This window comes from Pan paniscus, chromosome 16 (assembly GCF_029289425.2).
Source record: "Pan paniscus chromosome 16, NHGRI_mPanPan1-v2.0_pri, whole genome shotgun sequence".
Lineage (NCBI taxonomy): Eukaryota > Metazoa > Chordata > Mammalia > Primates > Hominidae > Pan > Pan paniscus.
Window position 1 is genome coordinate 5,887,557 of NC_073265.2, and position 22,090 is coordinate 5,909,646.

At 39.6% G+C, this 22,090-nt stretch overlaps 1 protein-coding gene and 1 pseudogene across 9 annotated transcripts in view; both read right to left on the minus strand.

The window, feature by feature from the left end:
* Positions 1-22,090, minus strand: part of ENTREP2 (endosomal transmembrane epsin interactor 2) — a 564,821-nt gene that overhangs the window by 115,362 nt on the left and 427,369 nt on the right. For all 9 annotated transcript variants that reach the window (XM_057299836.2, XM_055098181.3, XM_055098174.2 and 6 more), the window contains one exon: positions 20,618-20,728. In XM_057299836.2, coding sequence (XP_057155819.2) covers positions 20,618-20,716 — 99 coding nt within the window. In that variant the 5' untranslated portion in view covers positions 20,717-20,728. The remainder of the gene's footprint in view (positions 1-20,617; positions 20,729-22,090) is intronic.
* Positions 1,983-3,423, minus strand: LOC103784886 (DDB1- and CUL4-associated factor 6-like; annotated as a pseudogene).

Sequence of the window (22,090 nt, forward strand, 5' to 3'; positions counted from 1 at the left end):
TCTTCATTGTTAATACCTCTATAATAAACATATAAAATAAAATGCTTAATTTCTTAGTTTGCAAATTAATTTACCAATTCGTTCATTCTTTCTTTGTCAAGAACGGAAAACCTTATAGCAATACAGGTCATCTCAGGTGCATAAAGAGTAATTTAAGATCAGAAATTCATCTCAGGTCCATGAGGAATAAGTTTTCTTTTTTCCTTTTTTTTTTTTTTTTGAGACGGAGTCTCACTCTGCTGCCCAGGCTGGAGTGAGTGGCGCAATCTTGGCTCACAGTAACCTCCGCCTCCCAGGTTCAAGCAATTCTCCTGCTTCAGCCTCCTGAGTAGCTGGGATTACAGGCATGGGCCACCACGTCTGGCTAATTTTTGTGTTTAGTAGAGACGGGGTTTCGCCATGTTGGCCAGGCTGGTCTCAAACTCCTGACCTCAGGTGATCTGCCTGCCTCAGCCTCCAAAAGTGCCGGGATTACAGGTGTGAGCCACCGCTCCTGGCCCCAAAAGGAATAATTTAAGATCAGAAGTACAAAGGAAGTTTTCTAATTGATTTTAAAATTAGTTTCTGAATACTTCTCTAAGACTATAGTTTAAATTCGATCTGTTTCACACCAAATAAGTACTACAGCAATATTTAATTTCTGCATTACTATTGACATGTGAGTCATCTAACATGTAAACTTTCAGCCAACCAAATATTATGGCTTTAGTGCTAATTTAAAAAAAGTTTTTGAAAGGAACATTTGTAAAATATATAAAGGCATTCATCTGCCTTTTTTTTAAAAAAAGAGATGGGGGGTCTCACTCTGTCACCCACACTGGAGTGCAGTGGTACAATCATAGCTCACTGAAGCCTTGAACTCCTGGGCTCAAGCAATCCTCCTGCCTCAGCCTTCTTAGTAGCTGGGACTACAGGCATGCACCACCACACCCGGCTAATTAAATTGTTTGTTTGTTTGTTTGTTTGTTTGTTTAAGAGACAGGGTCTCGCTATATTGACCAGGCTGGTCTCAAACTTCTGGGCTCAAGCGATCCTCCTGCCCCAGCTTCCCAAGTAGCTGGGATTACAGGCGGTGTGCCACCACGTCCAGCTATCCGCTTTTTTAAATAGAGGAAGTGAATATCATGTTAAGTTATTCTTAAAGACTTAACTAAGATTACTTATCATACTTTGTCACAATATATTTAAAATACTTCATTAAATTCTGAGGTGAGATAGTAAACCATTTGTGCTAACCCTAAATAGCCTTTTTAGTTTTTGAATAGTCTTCCTATCTCCAACCTTTTCAGATGTCCCTTCATGTCAGAATGTCTTCCTCTGCTAATCCTTCTCTGTGCTGTATTTGATCTGCTAGTAATAAAGCTTGATAAACAAGTAACCTGTTTATTTCATCAGGCTCTATTCAAGGCTTGGAGATTGACTCTATAACTTTCCCACATTGAAAAGTGCAAGTGGAAGTGGAGCTTCTGATTGATAGCTTTTGAGCTTACCTCTGGGTTTGTAACTGTATTCTTTAGTTAAAGCTATCAGGAATTTGGCTACCAGATAAGTGAGACATAAAACCAAGTATCATTACTAAAGCAATCTAGTGATACAGGATATTACTGTGTTTAAATAACTTATCCTACATAAACAACAAGGTAGTGTTAACCTCACACCCACAATTCTACACGATTTTATGACAGATATCTAGGATTTAAAAAATGGATATAGCCTATATCCATTATAATTTTGTTATACTGAGAGAGTTCAAAGTTGGCATCAAGGGTCAAAGGTAGAAATTAGCTTACATAGAAAATAATTTGTATAGGCCAAACAGACCTTTTGTGTACAATACCACCTACTGTAATTTAGTCCACAAAATACTGACTATAAGACCATAATCAAAATGAAATGCTATGAAAGGTGTGCGAGAGCTTAGTTTATGCACTGCAATAAAGCTATGGATGGATGGGCATAGCGCATCTCCTGTTGCACGCACTCTGTTGCTCATCAAGTTACATGGATCTGAGCTGTTTGTTAACCACAGAAGAAGGTGAATCAGTCTGATGATGTGTGTGGTGTCCAGATGCCTCAACAGACTGCCTTTGTTCACTGTCTGGCGAAGATAAAAAAGGAGTAGAATGAGGGCTTTCTGTGGGAGATGATGTCGAATGAGCCTGAGCTGACATTGTAGAGGATGTAGATGGCTGGAGAAACTGTTCAGCTGGAGTATCTACTTCCATTGCAGTTTCACTCACTTCCAAATCAGGACTTGATGGGACCATAGGAAGAGTTGAAATATCTGATTGACTTGTTCCACCTCTGGGTCAAGATCTTCCTCATCCTCTATTGCTTTGTGCAACCTCACTTGCTTCTTCGAACCGTCTTGATAACATATCAGACATTCTCTGCATCAATGACACATTGGGACTCTGCTCTCCATGTCATTCTCGTTCACTCTCAGGCCTTGATCTGGGTCCAGTATCTGACCAATCACCACGAAGTCTCAAACGCTTAACTGGTGGTTGTTGTAACTCTTCTCTCTTCCGCAGAAGGAGTTTTAAGTTCTCATGCTGTATCAACTTTCGGGTCAAAAAGATATATGTAATCTGAAGAGTAACTAATGAGAATCTCTTGACCATCTTCACTGTAACACAGAAATGTCACTCTGCAGGACTTATTATTAAGATGGGAAGCAATAAAATGGGCAACCATTCCAGTAGTCCCTCGACCTGCATAATTCCCTGTAGCTCTTGTGCCCAGCATTCGCCTATCATATATTTGTACTGAGCTATAAGAACAACCAACAGCAAGGTAATATGGTATCAGTGGGCAAATAGCAACAGATGTGGCAGCACGTCGACAGTTAATTAAAATATCATCTTCACAATCTTCTTTTGTGCAGCTAGTTTTGATGCGTGTATCAAACCACCTACCAGTTCTATCTTCACCACAAGAGAGAAGTGTAAGGGTCATTGGGTACAGTCATAATCTCATAAGTACTTCCATAGTGGCAAGTAAATTGGCATTGTCTGTTGGTTTCTGCATCTTGCTCAACATTGGTATAAAATATTACTCCATCTCCAGAGCAGGATACAATCTGTTTATCATTTGTGCAAGGTAAGAACTTTGCATTAAATATGTTTGCTTGGTGCCCCGAACGAATTGTTGTCAAAACCTTTCTGCTGTAGGGATTACTAATTACTAATCTGGTGTCATCTGAGCCAGATAAAATATATTCTCCAGTGTCATTCCAACAGATTGTATTAACACAGCCATCATGCACATTTAGGGTTGCTTCAAGTTTCAATCTTTAGATAAATTCTCTTCTTCCCAGGTAGTGGCCCCACAGCCAGGATGGGTCCTCCAGCCTGAGGGACCTTTTCCTCATGTCCCACAACAGATGTGGACAGGAGCCACCCTGAGACATGGCTCTGCCTGAGTGAGGTGGGAGGGGAGACCCTACCTGAATCTTTTCAAAGTGTCATAAAACAGATAGTTCTATAGTCTTGATATCATTATAGAACATTTAAAAAAATAAGGAAAGCTTCTGTTTTCCAAAAGCACTTAATAATGATTGGTCCTGTTTACAGGTTGTGATATTTTGTATACTCCTTCTTTTACCTTTTTTTGCTGTAAGATATCTGCGTGGTTGCCATCTATTGTCTTTTCATCTTGCTTGTCCTTAACATGAAAGTCCTGGCCACACCTTAGCTTTTCTTTGCTACCTTAAAGAGAGTCTCTAAACATGTGAAAATTAAACACCACAGTTCTAAATAATTCATGGATCAAAGAGAAAGCCTCAAAGAAAAAATCAAGAGAACTGAATGGACACAAAACATATCAAAATATGTGGAGTGCAGCTAAAGCAATACTGAGAGGGAAATTTACAGCACTAGATGCTTACATAAGAAACAAGGAAAGCTCTTAAAACAGTAAGCTAATTCCTACCTCAGGAAACTAGATAAAGAAGAGCGGCTGGGCGTGTTAGCTCACGCCTGTAATCCCAGCACTTTGGGAGGCCAAGGTGGGTGGATCACGAGGTCAGGAATTCAAGACCAGCATGGCCAAGATGGTGAAACCCTGTCTCTACCAAAAATACAAACATTAGCTGGGCATGGTGGCGGGTGCCTGTAATACCAGCTACTTGGGAGGCTGAGGCAAAAAACTGCTTGAACTCGGGAGGCAGAGGTTGCAGTGAGCCGAGATTGAGCCACTGCACTCCAGCCTGGGCGACAGAGTGAGACTCCATCTCAAAAAAAAAAAAAAAAAAAAAAAAAAAAAAAAAACCAAAGCAAACAGAAGAAAAGAAATCATAAAGATAAAAGTACAAATCAATGAAATAAAAAACAGAAAAACAATTGATACGAAAACTTCTAACAGGAGTTGGTACTTTAATAAGATCAACAACACTGACAGAAGTTTAGCAAGAAAAATGCTAGAAAACAAAAATTATCAATATCTGGAATGAAACAAAAATATAACTACAGACCCTGCAGACATCCAAAGGATAATAAAGGAGTAATATGAACAACTCTTCACAAGTAAATTTCACAACTTAGATAAAATGCATCAATTCCTTGAAAAACACAAACTACCATAATTCACATAATATGAAACAGATAATTTGAATAGCCCTGTAACCATTAAGGAAATTGGGGAGCCAGGCACAATGGCTCATTCCTGTAATCCTAGTACTTTTGGAGGCTGAGATAGGAGAATCGCTGGATTCCAGGAGTTCAAGACCAGTCTGGGCAACATAGCGAGACTTCTCTCTATAAAACATAGAAAAAAAAAGTAGCCAGGCATTATGGCATGCACCTGTAGTCCTACCTACTCAGGAGGCTGAGGCAGGAGGATTGCTTGAGCTCAGGAGTTCAAGGTTGCATTGAGCTATGGTTGTGCCACTGCACTCTACTCTGGGTGACAGAGCAAGATCCTGTCTCAAAAATTTAAAATAAAAAAAGAGAAATTGAATTCATAGCATTAAAATTCTCCAAAATAAAACCTCCAGGCCTAGATAGTTTCACTGGAGAATTCTACCAAATGCCTAAAGAATAATTAACATCAATTCTACATAATCCCTTCCAGAAACTAGAAGTGAAGACTTCGCAACACATTTTCTGAAGCTAGTATTACTCTGATTCTGAAACCAGACAAAGATAGTTGAAAGAAAAAAAAGAAGGAAGGAAGGAAGGAAAGAAGGGAGGAAAAAAGAAAAGAAAAACAACAATAAACCAATACCTTTCGTGAACTTAGAGCAAAAAATCCACAATAAAATATGTACAAACCAAATCCAACAATGTGTAAAGATTACTACATGCCATGGCCAAGTGATATTTGTTTTAGGTATATAAAACTGATTAACATTTGAAAATCAATGAAATCCACCAGATCAACAAGCCAAAGAAGAAAAATTACATGATTATATTAATTGACAAGGAAGAAGCTTTTGACAAAATGAAATGTGTTTTGCCCATTTTCTAATTGGCTTGTTTTTCACTGTTGAATTTTGAAAGTTCTTCATATATTTTAGATACTAGTCCTTTGGCATACATGTGGCTCACTAATATTTTCTCCCTGTCTGTAGCTTGTCTTTTCAACCTCTTCAGGTGGATTTTCGGAGAACTGGTTTTTAATTTTTCTTAACATTTTCCTTTTATATGTGATGATTTTGGAGTCAAGTCTCAGAATTCTTTGCCTAGCACTAGATACCAACATTTTTTCTCCTATGTTTTTTCTAAAAGTTTTGTAGTTTTGCATTTTATATTTAATCCCATTAGGTTGGTTTTTATAAAAGGGATGAGGTTTAGGTTGAGGTTCACTGTTTTGCCTATGATTGATGAGCACATGAAAAGATGCTTGGAATCATTAGTAATCAGGGAAATGCAATTCAAAACTATCATGAGATACCACTTTGTACCCACTAGGATGGCTTAAAACAAAGTCAGAAAAGAAACGTTGGCAAGGATGTAGAGAAACTGGAACCCTCATGCGTTGCTGGTGGAAATGTACAATGGTGCAGCTGCTCCGGAAAATGGTCTGGCACTTTCTTAAATGATTCAACTAGAGTTACCAAGTAACCTGGCAATTCTATTCCGAGGTATTAGGTTGATGCAAAAACAATTGTGGTTTTTGCCATTAAAAGTGATATACCCAAGAGAAATGAAAATATATGCACATAAAAACTTGTATATAAATGTTTATAGCAGCACTGTTCATAATAGCCAAAAGGTGGAAACAACCCAAATGTCCACTGATGGATGAGCGGATAAACAAAATGTGGTTAATCCACACTATGGAATATTATTCAGACATAAAAAAGAATGAAGTACTGATACATGCTGCAATATGTATGAACCTTGAAAACATTACGCTAAGAAAGAAGCCAGTCATAAAAGACTACATATTATGTGATTCCATTCATATGAAAGTCCAGAACAGGGAAATTTATAAAGACAGAAAGTAGACTAGTGGTAGCTCAGGGATGGGGGCAGGGAAGGAGAGTGAGAGCTAAAGGTACAGGGTTGCTTTTTAAGGTGAAATTGACTTCAATGATGTTTACATACATCTGTGAATATATTAGAAACCACTGAATAGTATACCTTAAATGGGTGAATTATGTGATACATGACTGTATTAGTCTGGAGCTAGGCGCGGTAGCTCACGCCTGTAATCCCAGCACTTTGGGAGGCCGAGGTGGGCAGATCACAAGGTCAGAAGATTGAGACCATCCTGGCTAACACAGTGAAACCCCATCTCTACTAAAAAAAAAATACAAAAAATTATTCAGGCTTGGTGGGACGTGCCTGTAGTCCCAGCTACTCGGGAGGCTGAGGCAGGAGAATCGCTTGAACCTGGAAGGTGGAGGTTGCAGTGAGCCGAGATCATGCCACTGCAGTCCAGCCTGGGTGACAGAGTGAGACTCCATCTCAGAAAAAAAAAAAAAGAGGTTTAATTGGCTCACAGTTCCACAGGCTATACAGGAAGCATGGCAGCATCTGCTTCCGGGGAGGCCTCAGGGAGCTTCCAATCATGGCAGAAGGTGAAGGGAAGCAGGCACGTCTTACATGGCCAGAGCAGGAGCCAGACAGAGAGGAGCGAGGTGCTACACACTTTTAAACAACTAGATCTCATGAGAATTCACTATCATGATGACAGCTCCAAGAAGCATGGTGTTAAACCATGAGAAACCACCCCATGATCCAATCACCTCCCACCAGGCCCCACCTCCAACACTGGGGATTACAATTGAATATGAGATTCGGGTGGGGACATATATCCAAACCACATCAATGACTTACATGTCAATAAAGAGATATAAAATTGTTTTGTTTTTTGAAAAAAATCTAATATTTTAATAAGCCACTCTCTCAAGCCAATACAAGGCAGCTCCAGCATACCCCTGCTTCAGGAGATGTTTATGCCACATGAAGGGAGGAAACCATAATCCTTTCCACATCCCTCAGGTAGACGTGGAAATAAGGATAAGGTGAAAATTACAAAAACCAAGCTCATCATGCCTCCTTCCCTTGCCACCAAATGCTTGTATTTCTTTTTAACACCTGTTCCCCGGGTTGTATAAAAAGTCCTTTGCTAATTACTTTTAGGAAAAGGGCGACATTCTGGCCTTCACCTCCCAGAAACCATGCATCATACTTGAGGCACACACCAGGGAAGAGGCTGAGGTCAAGTTCACCAATCAGAAACACAAACAGACAAGGAAAAAGAAGGCAGCAATCAGTTTCCATCAAAACCCTCAGCCAGGTGTCAGATCTCCCAGGGACACCCCTCTTTAATTTGGGGGGGACATAGGTAAATATGTGTATCCAGAAAGCCTGGAGCAAGTCGAGAGAGGCATTTGATTAGTATGCAGATCACAGGCACAGCTGGGATCAGGGCTAACCAGACTTTCAAGGATAAACAGCTGACAAGGATATGTCATGTTGTCCCTGCAGTGTGTTGAATCTAATTAAAAAGGACTTAGGGTCAGAAAAACACTGGTGTAATAATGGGTAAGCACAACAGAAATCATTTTATTGTTTACTTACAGGAAACAATACTTTTCCCGTTTACATGCTTGACGTGGCCAGCAAGGAAGAGCTCACACTTCGTACAAAATTACACACTAGTTTTGCATCTCTTTGTTGTGACACACAACCTCTGGTTTAGATTCTTTAAAATTATCTGTATGGGACAGTTTCTCTCATTATTCAAAGAATGACTTTTCCCAAAAATAAATAAGATATATTCCTTCCCTCCGCTGTCGGGTGTTTCTCATGCTCTCCTCTTTTAATTGTCAGTATAATTCTAGAGTAAAAGTCCTATGTGCTATGGTTTGAATAAGCTCCCCAAAAAGCATGTGTTGAAAACTTAATGTTTGGCCGGACACGGTGGCTCACGCCTGTAATCCCAGCACTTTGGGAGGCCGAGGCGGGCGGATCACCTGAGGTCGGGAGTTTGAGACCAGCCTGACCAACATGTAGAAACCCTGTCTCTACTAAAAATACAAAAAATTAGCTGGGCGTGGAGGCACATGCCTGTAATCCCAGCTACTCAGGAGGCCGAGGCAGGAGAATCGCTTGAACCTGGGAGGCGGAGGTTGCGGTGAGCAGAGATCGTGCCATTCACTCCAGCCTGAGTGACAGAGCGAGACTCCATCTCAGAAAAAAAAAAAAAAAAAGAAAGAAAGAAAAGGAAAACTTAATCCTCAATGCAACAGCGTTGGGAGGCGGGGCCTATGGGAGGTGCTTTGGTCAGCAGGGCTCCACCATCAGGAATGGATTAATGCTGATTATAAAAGGGCTTGAGGCTGTGAGTTCAATATCTTGCTCTTTCTTTGGCCCTCTCTTGCCCTTTCACCTTCTGCCATGGGATATTGCAGCAAAAAGGCCCGGGCTAGATGCTGGCCCCTCAATCTTGGACTTCCCAGCCTCCCAAAATGTGAGAAATAAATTACCCAGTCTGTGGTATTCTGCTATAGCAGCACACAACAGACTAAGATGCACTGTCAAGCCAAAATATAATGATTTGTGAGCGGCTAACAAACAGCACAGGTTGGAATCTGATGCCAGCTAACTCCCAAGGTCTCAGATTCCCTACCTGTCTCCCATGCATAGTTGTCAGAAGTAAATGAATGAACGTACGGAATGTGCTCAAGCAGTGCCCTGCACACAGCAAGGGCTCAGGAAAGTTAGCGACCATCTTGTCATCATCATCGTCATCATCATCATCATGCAGTCAGTATTAGGTTTGTATAAAAATATCAAAGAGCACATTTTAAGCTTATGTCCAAACATATACTAAAATGTGTTAAATACGTATCTTTTATGTAATTTTCCACCTAAATTTCTAGTTTCTGTGACAATACTAAGTAGGAAAATATTTTAATTCATTCAATGCTATCATAACGAAGATTTTGTTTGTTTTCTTTATAATGAAATTAGTGCCTGACTATATCTAAATTTACAGAAGAAAAAGAATGTATATTCACTGAGGTCAGGCCTGCGATAGCAAAACAGAGGGGATGGGCTAACTGCTTCTCAGCAGGGGTAAAGTACTCTCTGCTGCCTTTCAAAGATGAAGCAGCCCCCTAGATATACAGCAATCTATGAAATGGAACTTTGAGTAGGGAAAACATTGCAGACAAATGCATACAGTATAAGCATATTTGCTTAAAAATAAAACTATACAGTTGGATGACTGTGTACATATACATGTACATAAATATATATGTGCATACACAAAAAATGGATACATCATAAAGCAATTGCCTGTGTGGTAGGGAGTAGGAGGCAGAGAGAGGAGGGAGACTTTGTTTTGCTCCAGTTTTTGTACTTCTTGCATCTTTTACAATGAGAATCTATTACTATTTCATTTCATATTTAAAAAGAAAGGGAAAATAGTTCTATTCATTTAAAACCAAATATTCATCAAGCCACATAATGCATTATATTACATTAAATTGCATTTCAAAAGCATCCTCTGTTATGCTTTCATTTAAAAATACAGTAAGAAAAGTATGATGGGAAATCCCAAACTTCTGCAGAATGAATTGAAATAACTGAGTCATTAAAAATCAGTTTATTTCCCAGTGCTTTGGGAGGCTAAGGCCGGAGGATCAGTTGAGGCCGGGAGTTCAAGACTAGCCTATGCAATACAGTGAGACCCCCCGCCACCACCACCCTTACAAAAAATTAAAAAATTAGTTGGGTGTGGTGATGCAAACCTGTAGTCCCAGCTGCTTGGAAGAGTGAGGTGGGAGGATCACTTGAGCCCAGGAGTATGAAGCTACAGTGAGCTATGATTGCACCACTGCACTCCAGCCTGGGCAATAGGTGAGACCCTGGACCCTGTCTCTAAAAAATTGTTTTATTTGTATTTTTATGATTTATTTATTTGAAGACATGTTCTCACTTTGTCACCCAGGCTGGAGTGCAGTGGCACGATCTTGGCTCACTGCAACCTCCACTGCACCCCCTGCGTCCCCCTGCCCCCGGTTCAAGTAGCTGGGATTACAGGTGCATACCACCATTCATACTTAATTTTTGTATTTTTTGGTAGAGATGGGATTTCACCAGGTTGGCCAGGCTGGTCTCGAACTCTTGACCTCAAGTAATCTGCCTGCCTTGGCCTCCCAAAGTGCTGGGATTACAGGCGTGAGCCACTGCACCTGGCCAAAAGAATTTTTTAAATTAAAAAACGTGTATATTTTTTAAAAATCCATTTTTTAAATAAAGTTTTGTTGCTGTCATATTTTAATGTGCATGGAGCCTCAAATTAAAACATAATGAGGCATTTTAAGGGGTATTTGAAAATCAATAATGCTCTTTTCTAATTAATTTAAGTGAAACAGCATGTTTGCTTGAAATCCCAAAATGCCTTTTTAATTTCCTAAGGGGCTCTTCAGACAGGAACAGTTGGGAGGCACTCACTGGTTCACTCACGCGCTCCCCTCCAGGAATGGTGCCAGGCCCTGGATGTGGGACAAGGCACAGCACAGACATGGCCTTCTCCCTTGTGCTGCTTTGCCACGTAGCGAATGATGGGGAAATGTCAGGGCTTGGAGAAAAAGAGACAGAATGCTCAGAGAACCGCAGAGCTGGGGAGCCCCTTGGACGAGGGCTGAGGGAAGGCCCTTGCATCGATGTCCCACCGACTCTGGAATCTAGAGGTCCAGAAGGAGCCACCTAGAGACCAGCTGGGAGGAAGAACAGCTGTGGTGCAGCGTGCAGGAACAGCCTGAAGTAGAAAGACCCTGAGATTCTAGCACAGCTGGCAAGGCAGGGATGGGGCACCCAGGAGTACCACTGCAGGCTAGCGAAGCTGGAGGAGCCAGATGAAAGCAGGCACTCACACGCCATGGCAAGGACGCTGGACAGCGCTCCGAGTCCAGTGGGAAGCACGTGGCTGAGTTTATGTTGCCACGAACACACACACACAGACACACAAATATGTGAATACATTTTGATCACAAGAAGCTGGGAATCCATGTTTTGTTGTATTTAACAAAAACCCACAAAATACATCCAAAAACTATTCCTATACAAAGTTACAGAAAATTTTAGTGGATTGTAAAAAGTAGAAATTAGGGGCCACATGTTCTCATGCAATGAAGTTAGAAATTAACAGTAAAAGGAAAGCAAAAAACCAAAAAGTCTAACTACCTAAAAAGTTAAGGACATCAATCTGAGCGATGATTAGGTTAAAGAGAAAAGCAAAAATGAAAATTACAAACCAAGTGGAACTAAGTCCACAAGAGCACTGTGTATCAACAATGCCAATCTATACAGTATTATTACTGTTACTCAACTGCAAAAGGGGGAAAATTAACAATATGTGAATTAAGAAAGTAGAAGGGGTTAATAAAATAAAAACATACATAGTCAACCCTTCCCTCAAATTTCCCATTTCCTCCCGAGACCCCCAGCTCTAGGGAACCATTAATCTACTTTGAATCTCTAAAGATTTGCTAAAATGATTACTTTTGAACTGTAAAAGAATATTATCTGTAGCTTTATAACAATAAATTGGAAAAACCAGATGAAATATACAATGTTAGAAAGACATTAATAAAAATGATCCCCAAAAAGACAGAAAACACGAATAACATAATGAACATGGGAAAATACGTTAAAAGTAGTCAAATTACCTCCCCCAAATTAAAATAAACCCAGATAATTCCCAGGTTATATAAACTGTTTCAGAGCATAAGTCAAATCAAATTCTTCCACTTTCATTTTAAAGTATGCATAATTCTAAGATGAAACTGGACAAGGAGGGCACCTCAAGGTAAACTGTAGGTTATCTCATTTCTGAATTTTGATGCAAAACTCTTAAATAATATATTAACAAAGTGAATGCAGCCTAATGTATACCTTCTCAGCACCAGGACCATTGCCTATTTCTGCAATGCAAAAGTGATTCCGCATTAGGAAATCCATTAATGCAAATCACTACATTAATAAACTAAAGGAGGAAAGCCATATGATCATCTTCAGAGATGTTAAAAGGATGGTGATAAAATTTACATGCATCTTGATTAAAAAAAATCTTAGAAAGCCAGGATGGAAGCGAATACTTCCCATTAATAAAGGCATCTCTCAGAAGCTGACAGCAGACATTACTCTAAATGGTAACCCATTAGGAGCAATCCTGTGAAAGCCAGGAATAAAACAAGGGTGTTAAAAAATTCCAGTGTTAGTCAACCTTTTTCCCTGTAAATCCTCACTGTGAGTGAAGGGTCATATTGGGTCTGGGCTGACGCATGTGCGCCTGGAAAAATGACCCAAAAGTTCTGTCCTCTCAGGTCACTGCTTCCTTTTCTCGGACACTGCAGCGTTGAGATGGATATGGAAGGCTGTGGTCATCTCATGTGCTGGGAAGGACGCCTGGATCAGGGAAGCAGCGTGGTGGCCTGCAGGCCTTGGGCCTCCGTGAAGACAAAAGTGTTATAAAAACAACTGATGGAAAAGTGAACTGTGGCTTCTCAGTGAGAGTCTCCCCCATGCAGGCAGTGAACACCGCATGTGGGTGAGAGGGAAATGGAGCTGCGGGACCTCCCAGTGATGTGAAGATGCTGTCCCTGCTGTGTCTCCTGTCCTGTGTCCTATGAAGCTCAGCAAATGGGGAGATTTGCTAATAGAAACCATCTCTCAGCAGCATGCTTGGTGGTGGGTCACTAAGAGCTTCTCATTAAATTCAGGAGCAAGAGGTGGATGATGAAATACCATCATCTAATGTTACTTTAACAAAACATCATTATCCAATGTTATTTTAACAGTTTTAGCCACAGCAACTACACAGAAAAGCAAAACAAGATGTACAGATACTGGAAAGCAGAAGAAAATGTAATCATTTCCTCTGACAAACTATGGGATCAAAGATTCAGGTGTACATTCAACTGCTTGTACAGTTCAATGCAAGTAATAAAAAACTGCAAAAAGTCTTACATGCGGCGAGTAGCCTCTTCAGTATAAAATAATAATTAAAACAGGCATCCACCAGAGCAAGAAAATATTTACAATACCTAGGAATAAATTTGAAACATGGAAAGTTCATATGTATATTTTAGAAAACTATAAAAGTGTAGTAACATTTATAACAAAATAAATCCTAGATCGATAAAACACATAAATATTTAAAAAATAAAACCCGAAAATACTGAGGGGATAGTAGAAAATTATTTATAATCTTGGAGTGGGAAAGGCACATAACCCAGCAACCAAAAGGGTTAAAATACGTAAATGAATAAAACCAATGTGAGTACAGAAAATACCCACACAAAGAATGCCATTCAAAAAGTCAAAAGATGCATAACAAACTATTAAAAATATATGTTTGCAACCAATATAACAATAGCCAGTTTCCTTAACATAAGGAAGTATATATATATATATAAAATATATATAATATGTAAATTATAAAAACAACAAAATAACAGTAAAATAGGTAACAAACGTGAAGTGGCAGTTAACAGATAAATATAAGCAACTTATAAACAAATATAAAGATGCTCAACTTCACTTTTAATTAAAGAAATGAAAATTACATAATAAAATTGTACAATTTTGTCAGACTGGTGAAGACAACAATTCTGACAACACACAAGTTTGGATCTGGGTAAACAGGCACAGGCTCAGACTGCTGGCAAAGGTGTGAAGGGGTGCCTCATGTTTGGAAAGCAATTTAGGAATAAGATTCTAAATTGAAAGTGCACTCATGCTCTGACTGCAGGGACGGTCTTAGTGATTTTTTTCTCTAGATCTGTTTGCATTCCTTCCTTGTTCACTGCTACACCCTCAGCACCTAGGCCAGTTCCCCAAGCAGCAGCAACAGCCACTCAGTATCTGTTGAGTAATGAATATGTACAAAGAGTACTATTCAATTGGGCACAGTGGCTTACGCCTGTAATCCCAGCACTTTGGGAGGCCAAGGCAGGTAGATAGTTTGAGTTCAGGAGTTTGAGACCAGCCTGGCCAACACGGTGAAACTCTCTACAAAAAATACAAAAAAAGTTAGCTGGTTGTGGTGGCACATGCCTGTAGTCCCAGCTAACTGGGAGGCTGTGACGGGAGGATCACCTGAGCCCAGGGAGGTTGAGGCTGCAGTGAGCCGTGATGGCACCGCTGCACTCCAGCCTAAGCAACAGAGTGAAACTCTGTTTCCAAAAAAAAAAAAAGGCTGGGCGCAGTGGCTCATGCCTGTAATACCAGCACTCTGGGAGGCTGAGGCAGGTGGATCGCCTGAGGTCAGGAGTTTGAGAGCAGCCTGGCCAACATAGTGAAACTCCATCTCTACAAAAAATACCAAAAAAATGTATCTGGGCGTGGTGGCGGGCGACTGTAATCCCAGCTACTCAGGAGGCTGAGGCAGGAGAATCGCTTGAACCCAGGAGGTGGAGGTTGCAGTGAGCTGAGATTGCGCCATTGCACTCCTCCAGCCTGGGCAACAAGAGCAAAACTCCATCTCAAAAAAAAAAAATATTTGCCATGTTCATTTTAGCAAAAGACTAGAAACATCTTTTAACTTATCCTTCATTAAGGGGTGGTTATATGAATTATCACACATCCACCCAGTGGAATTATCCACTGCTCCCTGTTTAACAGCAGAGAAGACCTCCAAGTGCTGATGTGAAAATGTCACCAGGCTACATGGTTGACTACAAAATCCATGTGAGTAGCCCATGTGTGTAAAAAAAAAATCCATAAACAAAAATATGTGCAGATGATGACTGGAAAGGCACACACACACACACACACACACACACACACACACACACACACACACGCACAAAACCCTGTAGCAGGAAGGGGAGGTGCTAGGAGCCCAGAATAAAAGATTGACTTTAGTTTAGATATCCTTTTTATGCAGAGAACACTAGCTAGTCTTAAATTATGCAGAGGAAAAAACACAATCACCACACAAACATACGGAAATGTAGTAGGTATCCTAAAGAAAAACAAAAACTGGAGTGAAGAAGTTGAAAAGAATTTGGATAAATCAAAGCATACACTGTATGTTCTGGAATGGAAAGACATGGTATTGTTTAGATGTTTTAATTTTCCCTCAAAGTAATCTACAAATTTAATATGATGCCAATTCAAATCTCAAATCCATTCTTTCCAAGTCTTGGCAAAAGAAAATCAAAGTGCATCTAGAAGACTAAACATTTAAAACCAGGCAAGAACATTTTAAAGAAATAGATTAAAAGTCCGGGATGCGGTAAGGGGTAGAACTTGTCCTACCATGTATAAAAATAGATTATAAAGTCAAGGTAATTTAAGTGGTATTGCTCTGGAATATGAATAAACAGACATATGAATGTTGAATGAATATGAATAAAAAGTCCAGAAATAGACAAATGGGCACTACTATCTGTGTGCGCATGTGTGCATGCAATGATAACACTGGCAGAGTTGATATTGGTTGTTTCTTCACCACCCAGCATACACGTCCAGCTTCCCTCCCCCAACCCTGCTTAATAGCAGCCAACTTTGTTTCCGGTATGTCTGTAAAAAAAAGTAGCCCATGTGTGACTGAATTCAGTCTGGTAGGACAGGTAAGCAAATTATCATCCTCCTGTATCCAATTAAACACTCCCTCCCAGCTCTTTGACTCTAAAGCAAACAGACCCAGAGGTAAAGAACCATAGGAATTGTCCACTCCTGCAGAACTGCACCCTGGCAAGTTCAGGGTTCCCACTGTAGGCCCCAGTCTCAGTCAGATTTCTGAGCCAACAGAAGAAGCTTCCTTAGAACCAGCCAGTTTCCAAGCCTGATCTCTAGCCTCCTTGATGATTCAGTAGGCCCCACTATCCTCACAATAAATGGCCTGTGGCTTTCTTAGTAATTGTAACTTGCTGCAAATGATTTTTAATGATCTGGGTGACATTTCAAATCAGCAGGGAAATACTAGAGTATTCAGAAAATGGTTTCAGGTAAACTACTAAACTGTTTAGAGAGAAAAAGTTCAATTCATCAAGTAGATTGCAAAATACTAAAGAGTTAACTATATAAAAAAAAGCACACCATAACCAGGAAGTTATTGGGGCAGCATAATCTTGGAAAGGAGACAATCTTTTTAAGCATGATTCTAAGGTAAGATTACAAAGAGAAACATTGGTAAATTTGAATATATAAAAATTAAAAAGTTTTCTACTTTTCTGACAAAAATTAAAAGGCAAATAATAATCCAGGGAATATATTTGCCCAATATAAGTCAAAGGATTCAAAACTATAATATATAAAGAGCTCTTATAAATCATTGATAAATATTTAAATCTATAACTGAGTACAGAACACATACAGACAAAACAGAGAAGAAAATAAAATATAAATGGTGCATAAACATGAATATATGACATAATTACACATATATGTATAAATATATATAAGCTTATGTACATGCAATTATAAATGACTAAAGAGTTTAATCTTACTAGTACTCAAAGAAATTCAAATTAAACAATGAAATCATCTTATATCTTTCAAATTAGCATGGATTAAAAAGAATAACAACTTTCAGTGCTGGCAAAGGTGTAGGGGAAGAGCATTATCATATATTGGGAATATAAATGGGTAAACTTCCCTAAAAGGCACTATGTCAATATGCACCAAATACTCTAAAGATACATTCATTTTTATCATGTATATCTAATTTTAGGAGCTGTAAAAAGGATTTAATTTGTATAAGAATAATGGCCATCTCTCTAATTGCAAAAAGCAGAGATATGGTTAAATAAACAATGTTACATTCATACATATAGAGTAGTCACTACCAATAAAGTTGTAGAATATTTTAAAACATGGAACAGGCCGGGCGTGGTGGCTCATGCCTGTAATCCCGCCAAGGCAGGCAGATCACCTGAGGTCAGGAGTTCGAGACCAGTCTGGCCAACATAGTGAAACCTTGTCTCTACTACAGTATAAAAGTTAGCTGGGCGTGGTGGCCCATGCCTATAGTCCCAGCTACTTGGGAGGCTGAGGCAGAAGAATCGCTTGAACCCAGGAGGTAGAGGTTGCAGTGAGCTGAGATTGTGCCACTGCACACCAGCCTGGGTGACTGAGCAAGACTTCATCTCAAAAAATAAATAAATAAAACATGGAACAATGTGATCAGTTAAAAAAGAAATCACAAGGCAGCATGAAGTGGATAGCACATTTAAATACATTAAATATATATGTATACATACATGCATGCATACCCATACATCCATATACACACACATTATGCACAGAAAAGACTGGAAGGACATAATCAACTGGGTGGTAGGACTGTGAAGTGTTTTGTTTTTTGAATTTCTATAGTAAATGTATAATTTTTATATATGAAATTTTGTTTTTTGAATTTCTATAGTAAATGTATAATTTTTATATATGAAATTTTATATATGAAAGGAGCATACCTTTTATGTGTTGTATAGGTTTTGCAATATTCTATGAAGAACTCAGGGTAGGTCATGTCCACACTGAACAGGTGTATTAGTCCATTCTTGCATTGCTAGAATGAAATATCTGAGACTGGGTAATTTATAAAGAGGTTTAACTGGCTCATGCAGGCTGTACAGGAAGCATGATGCCAGCATCTGCTTGACTTCTGGGGAGGCTTCAGGAAACTTACAATCATGGTGGAAGGTGAAGGAGGAGCCAGAAAGTCACGTGGCCAGAGCAGGAGCCAGAGAGAAAGCAAGGAAGGGAGGTGCCACACACTTTAAACAACCAGTTCTCATGAGAACTCACTCCCTCACTATCATGAGGGCAGCACCGAGGGGATGGTGCTAACCACTCATGAGAATCTGCCCCCATGATCCAATCACCTCCCAGCAGTCTCCACCTCCAACACTCGGGATTGCAACTGAACATGAGATTTGGGCAGGGACACAAATCCAAACCATATCAACAGGAAAGGGAGGCAAGGCTGAGAAACAGAGAGTGACTTGTCCTAAGTCACATAACCAGGAGGTGGTGAAGCACGGCTTTGATCCTGGATTGCTGACTCCAAATCCAGTACTGTTTGTGCTGCACACATTGCCCCCAAGCAAATGAACACACTGGTTTGTAGCTCTGAGATTTCTGGCCTTGTATGAGCCAAGGCAGAGAGACACCTAGGATCAAGCTCTAAAGTGAGGGAAATATTGATGATTCCGTGGTACCATCAACCAAACAGATGTATGTGAGAGTACACATCTGTGGTATATGATGTTCTTTTCATGTATCCGTGGAGGTACAGAAAGCAGTAAGAAATAGAGGAGACCAAATCTGCCTTTCCTATACTTCCATGCAGTCTGCGATGTGGGGAAACAGGGTCTGAGATTAAGACCAGGAGGGGTCAGCCCTTCAAGCTTGCGCACTGCGTGTGGGCTTTCTTTTTGGTGTGAACCTCCAGGCACTGAGTTTCCCTTCACCCAATCACTCTGTCTCCCCCACACAGAGCCCTGCACTGGAAAATGAGAGTCTAAGAAAAAAATGGCCAGTTCCTCGTAGGTCACCAGATTTTGCTATACTCATAGCACCTAGTATTTAGGAATAAAGAGGCTGGCCAAGTTATGGATACAAGATGGCAAGTTATCCTTTCAGATGGAGATGGGGATCCAGGTTGTGTCAATTGTCAATCTTAAGGGGGTCTACACCATACCGAGAATACTTCTGTGCACATCATATAGGGATGAAATCTGATCAATGTTCTCTAGGCCACATTCAACAGACAATAACAAGATGAAGCCCCAACAATTCATTTTTGTAACTCAGTGGGCAGCTTCAGCATTGAAACTGTGCCAGCTGACACTGGTCCTGCTGGCCTTCGTATATAAGAATGCAGAGAGCAGCAGGCTTTCCAGTGGCTGCCCCTGTGAATCCAAACAACATGGTCCCAAGCCAAGCAGGCATGGTCCCACAGCAGAAAAGCTTCTGGTAATTCAGCAATCACTTCTCAGAATCATAGCCACAGGTAGAGCAGGCAGAGGGCAACTGTGGAGGGACATGGCTCTGAAAGGTAGCCTGCTGTTGCTTCCAAGACAAAGAAACGGAGGCCCATGTCCCCATACCCAGAAGCCACAGTCCTATCGGGAGTTTAAGTATATTCATACCAGAATGCAACCAAACACACTGCAATTTCTGTCACAGCCAGATGTACCTATTACAGTACCATGAGCTAAGTTATTTTGAAATGATAGTTCTATCCAACAAACAAGTTGTTGATCTTCTACAACAAGCTCGTCCAACCCACCACGCTGCATGCAGCCCAGGACGGCTTTGAATGAGGCCCAACACAAATTCGTAAACTTTCTTAAAACATTATGAGATTTTTTTTTGTGACTTATTTTTTTTTAGCTCATCAGCTGTCACTAATATTAGTGTATTTTATATGTGGCCCAAGACAATTCTTCTAACATGGCCAGAGGAAGCCAAAAGACTGAATACCTCTGTTCTACAATGTACACAGCACACTGTCTACAATTTTCTGAATGTGGCCCAACACAAATTCGTAAACTTTCTTAAAACATTATGAGTTTTTTTTGTGACTTTTTTTTTTTTTTTAGCTCATCAGCTATCGCTAGTTTTAGTGTATTTTATGTGTGGCCCAAGACAATGCTTCTTCTAACGTGGCCCAAGGAAGCCAAAAGATTGAATACCTCTGTTCTACAATGTACATAGCACACTGTCTACAATTTTCCTGGATCTGAAAGAAAATTCTTTTTAATTGAGAAATGCTAACTATATTGTTTTGATATATTCGTCGTCCAGCATAATATGTACATCAGCACTTTGACTTGCAAATTGATTTTTAAAAATTCAATACAAATAAGAATCAATGCAACACATGCTAAAATATAATAGTTACTAAGGATATTTATTCCAAAATAGCACTACATTGTGATCCTTAAAAATATACTACTAGTAGCTGATTTACAAGAAGAAAAAGTTTTAATTGTTCTACTTATAAATCAGTAAGTGAATTGTTATCTAACTTATAGAAATAAATCAGCTTAACCTAAATACCTTAAACTAGAAAACATCAGAATGAATTGAAAGTGTACATGAGAACCTAAGAATACAGTAAAATTATTTTTAAAATTGCTCTTGTGCAAAAGCAAATCCTATGACCTTTATGAAAGGGTTTGCATTTCATTACTTACCAACTGGCAGCCTTCTAGGGAGTTGACTAGCTGAGCATTCTGACAAGAGAGAATTGAACCAGCCAAATTCAGCATTACACACACTGCAGAAAGCAGCATGAAAAAGGTTATCTGGAAACAAACCAAACAAAAAATTGATTATTCACTTGGAGAGGCTCAAAGGAAAAATGACATGGCTTTACAACAGCTTTCATTTATTATACAACAGTTGATCACATAATTACATGAATAACATGTATGTGTTTTAAAGGAAAGTGGTAGGTTATTTCTCAAACTTCCAAATTCATATGATCTGAAATAGAAAAAGTAAGATCTGTAGGAAGCCATAGCAAGCTACCATGATTTTGTTTAAAACCTATGATGATAAAATATTTAAGGAGTTAAACTTGAAAGACTGTGCATTATATACTCTTAACAGTGACAAGTTACACATTATTAAAGGAAATCAAGTGAAAGAAGTATATTTATTAGAAGGCCTTTAGGTTTAATTTTTATTACAGAAAATTTCATACACACGCAAAACCAAAGAAAACAGCATAATGAAGGCATATGTGTCCATCACCCAACATCAATAATTAATCCACTTACGGCCAACTGTGTTTCATTTACAGCCCCTACCATCTGAATTATTTTGCAACCAATACCAGGCATCATATAATTTTACCCTTAAATCTTTCTAAAGGAATTGAGAAGCTTTCTGAAAACATAGCCAAAATAGTCATCATATCTATAATAAATAAAAATTCATTAATATCATCAGATACTGAGTTCACATTTCCCTAATTGTCTAAATTTTTTCACACTTTGAATCAGGCCACACAGGATACAAAGCAGGTCCATGTGGTACAACTGGCTGTTAGGAATCTTAGACAGTCTGTGGGTTTCCCGTCCACTTTTTCCTCTGTGAAATTTACTGAAGAAACCAGTTCATTTGTCCTAAAGAGTTTCTTACAGTCTAAACTTTCTGATTGTAGTCCTCTATCATTTAACGTTTCTCTAGCCTCTGTATTTCTTGTAATTTGGTGATTAAATACAGAGGTTTGGCCAAATTCAGATTAATAAAAGGCAAATATTGTCTCTCTCTTTTTTTTTTTTTTTTGCGATGGAGTCTCACTCTGTCGCTGGAGTGCAGTGGCACAATCTCGGCTCATCGCAACCTCTGCCTCCCAGGTTCAAGCAATTATCTTGCCTCAGCCTCCTGAGTAGCTGGGACTACAGGTGCGCACAACCACACCCAGCTAATTTTTGTATTTTTAGTAGAGACGGGGTTTCACCATGTTGGCCAGGACGGTCTCGATCTCTTGACCTCATGATCTGCCCTCCTTGGCCTCCCAAAGTGCTGGGATTACAGGCATGAGCCACCACGCCCGGCCAATTTTATCTCTCTTTTTGTGATGTTAGCGGCCATTTTTAATGATGACAGACTCATTAATTTATTAGGGTTTCCAAAATAGTGCTAGTCTCACTCTGTCA